We start from the raw sequence: 9,702 nt of genomic DNA, 5'->3' as shown, positions 1-9,702 counted from the left end.
GATCCCAAAGCCCTTTCTGTGTTGATAAACTGATTAAAATTCTCTCTCTAGGAATCACTTAATCTTTGAGATGAAATGTAACAACTCTTTAGTGGCTCACCCAAATGCTTCACATCAGTTTAGGGCAGGAAGTTCAGAATATTTTGTGTTTGGAAACTACAGAGATAATTTGGGTTGGCAGAATGTAAGTACCTTCGTTGAAATTTGGTCACGACACTGTGGTTAACGATCCTAGCACCCGGAGATCTTTAATGATGACAAGTGATCATGACCTTTTAAATGTAATTCAGAAGAAAGCACCTCTGGTAATGCAGTATAACACTATGCTGGTGTATTGGGATCCAGCACTATTGGTGATATAAGAGTCTTAGCTTTTGATTTACCAACACCACAACCTGCAGTAGCTTTCATCCAGGTGGTGACTTATCCAAGATCAAGAGAGGAGACTCTGCTAAGGTTTTATCTTGTCAATCAAAATATAATTCATGTTTATGGTGAAATGGAAGGCATCCATGAAATGGGGGACCAGCAGAGAGGGTGAGGATGGCACACATGACTTACCACACAGATTCCAGATCCATCAAGGCACTTGTTTGCATTACCATTACAGTTACAATGGGAACAATCTCCTGAAGCAGTTTGATAAAATCCTTCTTGGCATTTCTGCAATGAAAAAAATCAAAATAAAATATTTTCTACATATATGCATTTTAGAGTCAGGTTTGGCTAATATTCAGAAACAGGCAGGTATTGCAACAGTCAGGTTTCCTCAGACAACATGACATAACCCCATCAGAATAGACCACACACACTCTGCTGAACACAGGTAGGGTTTTACCTCCTTCTCCTTTATTCTTTCTTTCTTGTCCTCTCCTCATTAAAATGACAACATCCATTCCTGTTTCCCCAGGTGGCCATGTGATGAGAAACTTGCAGATTCTTATGGTAAATGTGAGGTGCAAATGCAGAAGATAAGCTGATAGAGAATGATTGACTCTAAGGCTTTATAAAAATAGGTGTTTTTGAGGAATGTTTTGAAGGAGAGGAGGTGTCTCATTTCACACATACAGGGCCTGATCCAAAAGTCCACTAAAGTCAATGGGAATCTTTCCATTGGCTTCATTAGGGTTTGGATCAGGCCTATAAAGAAGACAGAAATATACCTAGGAAGATTAACGTTCCTCTGAACAAGAGCTAGCTGACAATCATGGAGCGTGGTTTGTATGGTATTCGGCCAATATTTATCAATGGGGATGACAACATGCCCAAGCTATACTATATGGTCATTCCAGAAAGTAATTCCTGAAATGACAGCACGGTTCTGGATGTGCCATATAGAGATTCTATGTTAAAGTCAAAAGAGATGTGAAGAAATTAAATGTGCTTTTGTACAGTTTGTATTCTGACTTTCCTGTAAACCCTCGAATGTGTGACCACAACTGGGATACACCTATATAGGATTATTTTGATAAGTATGTTTATTGAAATTGGATATTAATACATATAACATAATTTCATAGAAAAGAAATAGTCTAATATAGCAACATGTTTTAAATATTAATTATAGCAATAAAATTAGATAATCAGTAAAATAAATACTAATGCTAATAACAAAAAACTCTAAAATGACATAAATAAGACTATAAAGTGCACAGGGGGTTTGAGTGGGGTGGTCACAATAGAAAGCCAACCTTGACTCAGAGTCTGAGGCCTCAGTAGGGACCCCATTAACCCTTGTGGCAAAGAATCCCTCTGCACCATTTGTGTGTGGTGTTACGGCCATTGGGGTTGTGTGACTGTGGATCCTGTGGCCCTTCCCTTTGCTTACCTACAACAATGTCCTAGGTGGGACTGTTGTGAAGACCTACTACCTCAGTGGTGTGTAGTGGATGCAGGGGCCCCCAGAACCCCTATAATATTTCCAGCATGGATCTTAAAGGGTTTAGTGCTGGCTTTCTGATTAGCTGAAAGCTGTGCTACATATCACATATACTTGTATATAAACATGAATAGGATATTTGGCCTAAATGTAAAGGAATTTTTCAGAGAGTCACTTATATAAGGATATGTAAAAGACCTTCTCTTCCCCAACCTGAGGGATTAGTGTAAATATGGTAGTTCATATGGACTGGCATCTCTCTGGAATGACAAATCCTCTTTTTCCACCTGAGGAAAGGATGGACCTGAAGGACTAGCTGATTTGCCTACAATTCTTGCCTGTGTCCTGGACTTAGGCAGTGCTGGCATCATCAGGTGCTGCGGTGCCTTTCTCCTGTTCTCTTATGTAGCAGTGTACTCCCAGAACAGGATTACATGCATGTACACAAGCATATATGGCTTATGTGTAGGTCAATTACACTTTTAATTTACAGATAATATACCAATATTTATGGTAAACATAGTTAATCATAAAATGTCCACATCCTCAAACCCCAGAAATCTGTTATTTGTTTAAAAAGACAAATGCATATAAATAGTTCATTTGTGATGCTGAACCTCTTTACTTGATTACGGCTGAGCAGTCCTATTAGCTGGTTGTGATCCCTTTGTTAAGAGAGACTTAAAGAAGAAGATTCAACAATATTCACTAGTCATCCAGGGATAGGATATATTAACTGTTGAGCATGGTAGAAAGGAAGACTATTTAAAAAAAAATCCCCTGAATATATTTTATCCTTCTATTGTTTGGCTTAGATTTAGAAGGTCTATCCTTGAGATGATTTTCATAGTCGGGGTGTGCCCAATTTTCATTGAAGATATCATATGGTTGGCTCTCTGCTGCCTTGCAACTTCTGTACATCATTTATGATTTAGTTCATCAGTGATTTAGATAATGGCATAGAGAGTACACTTATAAAGTTTGCGGATGATACCAAGCTGGGAGGGGTTGCAAGTGCTTTGGAGGGTAGGATTAAAATTCAAAATGAACTGGACAAACTGGAGAAATGGTCTGAAGTAAATGGGATGAAATTCAAAAAGGACAAATGCAAAGTACTCCAATTAGGAAGGAACAATCAATTGCACACATACAAAATGGGAAATGACTGCCTAGGAAGGAGTACCGCAGAAAGGGATCTGGGGGTCATAGTGGATCAAAAGTTAAATATGAGTCAACAGTGTAACACTGTTGCAAAAAAAAAGCAAACATCATTCTGGGACATATTAGCAGGAGTGTTGTAAGCAAGACACAAGAAGTAATTCTTCTGCTCTACTCCACACTGATATGGCCTCAACTGGAGTACTGTGTCCAGTTCTGGGCGCCAGATTTCAGGAAACACGTGGACAAATAGGAGAAAGTCCAGAGAAGAGCAACAAAAATGATTAAAGGTCTAGAAAACATGTCCTATTGCATTTGTTTAGTCTGGAGAAGAGAAGACTGAAGGGGGACATGATAACAGTTTTCAAGTACATGCTGTGAAGGCCAAGACGATAACAGGGTTCAAAATAGAACTAGATAAATTCATGGAGGATAGGCCCATCAATGGCCATAGCCAGGATGGACAGGGATGGTGTTGCTAGCCTCTGTTTGTCAGAAGCTGGGAATGGGTGACAGGGGATGGATCGCTTGATGGTACCTGTTCGGTTCATTCCATCTGGGGCACCTGGCATTGGCCACTGTCAGAAGACAGGATACTGGGCTCGATGGACCTTTGGTCTGACCCAGTATGGCCATTCTTATGTTCTTAAAAGGTTGTTACAAGGAGGAGGGAGAAAAATTGTTCTCTTTAACCTCTGAGGATAGGACAAGAAGCAATGGGCTTAAATTGCAGCAAGGGCAGTTTAGGTTGGACAATAGGAAAAACTTCCTATCAGGGTGGTTAATCACTGGAATAAATTGCCTATGGAGGTTGTGGAATCTCTATCATTGGAGATTTGTAAGAGCAGGTTAGACAAACATCTGTCAGGGATGGTCAGATAATACTTAGTCCTGCAATGAGTGCAGGGGATTGGACTAGATGACCGCTCAAGGTCCCTTCCAGTCCTATGATTCTATGATTTACCTCTTGTAAAGTGGTTATAAATTGCTAACAAATCAGAAAGGCAGCATTTCACACCCACTTTGCACTGGTATAAATGACTACGCAAGATGCAATGCAGTGCAAAATCAGACCTCATCTTTTTGGTGAACTGTGTTGACTTAGCTTAGAATTAGATTTGCTTTACATAGTTCTCTCTTATTTTCCTGGGTTGCTCTGAAATAGGGATCATTTTCTGTTCCTACCTGTGCCTTACTTTCCATTGTCCTACCCATTGCTCCTCATGTCCGTTCCCTAAGATGATTCTCCTTGCCATTCCATTAAATGTTCTCGGTGGATAGTAAGAGACAGTAAGAGAACTGCCCTTGTCTTCTATTCCCCTCTCAAGGATACTGGATGAAGTCTTTTATTCTATCAAACTATCTGCTTATTTTAAATTATAATGGTATCTGACATGATATTGGCAATAGGAAGGCAAGATTTAGACCTGAAACATTAGCCTAGTCCTACCCCAGAGTACTGGAGCTGGTTCTTTGGCAGAGATGAACATAAATGGAAAACTTAGCTGCCTTTACAATTTTTATACACACTGTTAATTTAATAGCTGGGGGGGGGGGGGATCCTTTATACTATGGCTACATAGGGATATCATAAATACTAGACATTTGTATTGCTTCTTTCAGTACATGAAACCTAACATGAATTTGCAGAATTGGCTCACGATAGACTAAGAATTTCAGCTGGATGATTGAACCACACACCATGGAAAACAGACAATTAGTTTCCAAATTGAAAACAGATTCTTATTACAAAGTCTTTCTTGGCAGTAGTTCTCTCCTCCCATATAGATCTAAGGCATGTTATGTTCTCTAATGTCATTCAGTTGGTGGGAGGTCTTAACTGATAAATTAGTGCCTGTCTGTGACAAGAACTTGGGGGCAGTCCAGACCAGTAAGGGGTTGTGTCACCACTTGCCCTGCAAACCTGGATGCCTCACAGTGCTTTACTGCAGTAGCTCCCAGCCTGGGATGCTCAGAACCAGCCAACAGGCATGCAGGTCACACCCTGTGTACTAAACAGCTCTGGTTCAGTAGTTCTGATCCCAGCAGCCTGCCTACAGGCCCACAGCCCCACTCTGGCTTCCACCAGCCTTAGTTACAACTAGCAAAGTACACCAACAGACTCCCAGTCCTGAATTCCCCCCAAACCATGTGCTCTGCAATGTCCAGCCCTCTCCTGGACAGTTCGGAGAAATAATATGGTTAATTTGTTCCTCTAAGACACAAAAGCACATCCCTGCTTGTTAACTTAACTGGGGTAAATACACTGTTTCATTAAACTCAGCACTGAGTTGGTTTATAGTAAAAATAAAACTAATTTATGAAACAATAGGACATAGATTAAGTGATGCCAAGTAAAAGGAATAAAGTTAGAAAAGGTTACAAGCAAATAAAAATGAAAACACATCTAAATGTCTAAAACTTAATCTAGCAAATAAAAGTGCTTTGTTTAAGATGTTTTCTCACCTATATTCAGTTCTCAGAGACACTGGTTCCCCCACCCCCTTTGATTAGTGGATCCATCTTTCTCAGTTTGGAAGTGTTCTATTGCCTTGTGTCCATTTAATGATGGATGCCCAAAGATGGCGTGTGTTTGCTTATATCTTCCACAGTTCAACGACTTTGTTTCAAGAGGCAGGATGACCTCATGCTGTTCTTCCCTTCCTGAGGGCTTCCCACCCCCTTGTATGTAAATAGGGCTTCCATTGTTTTAATTCCAGCATGCTTAATTTACATAGGAGACAGATAAATGACTGGAATCTTTCTCCCTGTTTGGCCACAGACGTTAAAACATAATATCATTAAGTATCCATACTTCCTCATAGTGTTAATACATACATTTCACAATGATATTAATCACCAGCATGTCATTAGCTTTCAGAAAAGACCTCTCTATACCCTGTTATTATACAGTAATATTGTATACAATCAGTTGATTCAATTGCTTATCACTTGAGGTTTAGACCCCCTGTCTTTATAGACCGGCAAACCTTTGAAATGAATTCTTCTGAGAGCTACCCCTCAATCAAAATAAAATTTATTGAAGCTGTGAGGAAGACGACATGGAGTCTGGTGGTGAAGGAAGTTCCATGTTCTTTCTTCTCCCACTTATTGGCTGAATAGCTTTGTTTAACTAATATGTAAAAATGGACCTTCATTATCTTCGCCTGAAGATCAGGCTGGTCAGAGGATCAACACAATTCTTTGTTTAAGGCAGACTTGTTTACTAACTCCCCCTGACGTGCCTTGTTTAAACACACTTTAGTCATAATTCAAGCATATATACACAACCCTTAATACCTACCACATACATACATCACACAACAATATTATTGATCAGTGAGTTATTAGTTTTCAAATGATGTCTCACAAAGCATATTCTGTACAAAGATTATTGTAATCGTGTGCTGGATCTGAATAAAGGGGTGCTTAGTGTCACACTGTCCAATAGCTTTCTTGCTCTTGTGGTATGCAGAATCATTGTTAGTATATAATGATGACCATGCATGTTGCTGAACTGTGTATAAAATTGAGAAGGGAGTCCTACAAGCTATTTACAACTCTCCAACAACGTTAATCACCTTCACACTTATATTAAGCACGTCTTTTGTATCTCTGCACATCATGCTGTAAACGACTACCCTACAATATTGCAACAAATACCCAGCCCCCTAAATTGCCACTCTGCTGCAGTGTACACCCTGGTCACTCAGAAATGTGCAGCTGCAGAGGTGATAGAACCAACCTTCTCCTATTCCAAAAGGATAGTCACCTTCCGTTAAACTAAAGGGAACTCTCTCGTAGCTGACCACGGCCTATGAAAGACAGTTCAGCTGTTCTGAATCAATCCTGCAGAGGACAGTGATACACAAAGGGTTACATTTTCAAATGTACTTAAATGACTTAGGAGCCTAAGTCCCATTGACTTTCAGTGTGACTTAGGCTCCGGAAGGCCTGATTGAAATCAATGCGGATCAGGCACTGAACCTGCTTAGGTGCTCTTCTAAATCCCATTAGGCACCTATCTGCATCTTTAGGCACCTAAATACCTTTGTAAATCTGTCCCTGAGTGCCTAAGGCTCAGATCTTCAAAGATCAGTGTGAATTAGGATAATTCCTTTAAGGATCTGGGCCTCAGTCATTTTTCAAAATGGGACAAACTCCTAAGTCATTTTTCACCATTGTAAGTACAATGCTACTCACCATTGTAAGTACAATGGGCCTGATTCTGCTCTTGCACTGGTTTATATCAGAAATGGAACTGCACAAATGTGAGAGGAAAATCAGATCCAGATTGTTGCCCTTGGAAGGACCAGCTCTAGGCACCAGCAAACCAAGCATGTGCTTGGGGCAGCACAATTCCAGGGGTGGCACTGTGGCCACCTTTTTTTTGTTTTTTTGTTTTTGTTTTGCTTGGGGCGGCAAAAAGCCTAGAGCCGGCCCTGGCCCTTGGATACTGGCAACTTATCAAGCATTCTCCAAGTATTAATTATTATTATATTTTTACTGTTCCCTCCTCCACCGGTGACAATGGAACGATCCATTATATGCTCCAGTGCTTACAGCTAACATCATGTTTATAAAAAGACATGTCAGAATGTTCAGCTAATTGAGTGATCCAATTGGGCTAATGTTTGTGGGTGCATAAAATAATTGTAGCGAGGGCATAAACAGGTTTGGAACAAAATCAATTTGGCCTCCCTGAAAAATGTTAAGTATACTCCATGAGTGATGCGAGAAGTGGGTGAGCCATTTCCACCTACTGGCCCTTTTATGAACTTTGGAAACAGTTGGTGGGCCAGAATGTTGGGTCTGCATAACCCATTATATCTTCAGGATTATGCATTATTGGCTACCGGAGGGGATTTCTTTAGCCCAAGGGACAATATTTTTTTCCAAGTACAAGCTGAAAAATCCAATCCAATATACCTCTCTTACTAAGTCCTTTAAAATCTGTAAACCCTGTTTGCGTATTTTACATTAATTTTTGCACCTGGTTTTTATTATGACATTTCTCAAAACCAGCTGTAATGCTGCAATATTAGCTCTTCCTGCTGTAGATTGCTATAAAATATGCTGACAGTGGCATTGGAGTTACTTCCTTTCCCCTGCTTTGTCTTATCCCCCTGTTCCCACTGTCTTTGTTGGTGTGGGATTGGGCTGTGGATAGAAGAGAATGTAGAGACATAAGGCATGGTTCTGTTCTCACTTGCACTCATGTAACTACACTGAAATCAGTGCAGTTACTCTGATCTATACCTGTGTAACTGAGAGCAGAATCAGGGCCACATTCCATTTTCTGAAGCCTCAGTAGCAGTAGTGATGTCATGGCATGGTACATAGGTTTGCTGTGAACATGCCTCTTCTAATTTGTTTCTTTAAAGTGACAGAGAGATGTAGGTAATTGCTCAGAGTGTTCTAGGTAAGTCTGTGATCAGGTGGCATTTTCCTGAGCTGGTTTTTAGTACATCTCCCTGAAGCAGGTCTCTCTTGTCAACAGAGTGTCATATAGAGGCAGATAGTGCCTCTTACTATTAGCTCTTTCTATTTATTATTTGTATTCAGGTAGTGCATAGGGGCCCCAATCATGGATCGGGGCCTCCTTGTGCTAGGTGCTGTACAAACACAGAACAAAAAGAAGGTTACGTCTCCAAAAAGCTTACAATCCAAATAAAAGATGAGCCACAACAGAGGATGCAACAAATAGAATAGTGAGATAAGCAGTGGTCACAGCCTGCCAGCTGCCTAGCCAGTGCTGAGTTGTATGTAGCTCTTAGACTGAGGAGTACCTGTCAAACAATCCTGCTGCCACTTTGCAGCTTGGGAGTAGGGCTGAAGGATTTCTTCCTCCCAGCCCTGAAGAAGCTACTCAGCATACAGCATGGGTGTTCAGGCACCAGACTGAAGATTAGGCTCTAGAGAATTATCTACTAGATTCTTACTTCCAAGTGCAATTTAAGGAGCACTTTAGTTACAGTGTCATATATGGAGGAACAGCTTTTGAGTTCATTAAAACCAGGGCTTTATTTGGCCGCAAGCATCTTAAATATACATGAGACTATAAAAAAAATTCTGTCCTGGGTCCTAAATATCTCAGTTCTGTATGGCATGGTGATTTTGTTACAAAGGTTTTGTATGCAAAATGCATAGACACTTCAGTTTCTTGCAATAAACACATTTTAAATCATATTGGAATTATTCCTTAATATGTTAACTTTGTTTTGGAAAGAACTATCAAGATGTCTACATTACTTAGTGAGTAACCACACAGTGTTATTTGGTGACCCCTTTTCTGCTTCTCTTCTTCCTCTGCTTTGTTGGTCTATGATCCTCTCTCTGGGTGGGAATGTCCATTCACAACCGGCCCTGAGCAGTTCTTAACTTGTAATGAGAGAGATGCTGGGGCTCAAGCAATGATTTAATATTAAATTTTAAACTTGTTATGACTTTGAATGTGCAGTTACCAAAGACAATATTACTGCCGTACATTCAGTCGTAAAGTGTTTTTTTGAAAGAGTAGCCTACTGTACATACTAGTGTTAGATGTTTACAATCACGTATTTTACCAGGGCTGTAACCAAGGCGGGGACAGCGGGGCAGCCACCAAGGGCACGAAGCCGGGGGGAGGGTCCAGAAAAATAGGGTGAACGAAAAAAACCTGGTAG

The 9,702-nt window shown here is 40.4% G+C and overlaps 1 protein-coding gene across 1 annotated transcript in view; it reads right to left on the bottom strand.

Annotated features, from left to right (window-relative positions):
* LAMA4 (laminin subunit alpha 4) overlaps positions 1-9,702 on the bottom strand; it is a 128,468-nt gene that overhangs the window by 97,010 nt on the left and 21,756 nt on the right. Inside the window, exon 2 of the mRNA XM_026653515.1 lies at positions 562-663. Coding sequence (XP_026509300.1) covers positions 562-663 — 102 coding nt within the window. The remainder of the gene's footprint in view (positions 1-561; positions 664-9,702) is intronic.

This window comes from Terrapene carolina, unplaced genomic scaffold, assembly GCF_002925995.2.
Source record: "Terrapene carolina triunguis isolate 2854851 unplaced genomic scaffold, T_m_triunguis-2.0 Scaffold42, whole genome shotgun sequence".
Lineage (NCBI taxonomy): Eukaryota > Metazoa > Chordata > Testudines > Emydidae > Terrapene > Terrapene triunguis.
This window is presented reverse-complemented; position numbering and strand designations above follow the sequence as displayed.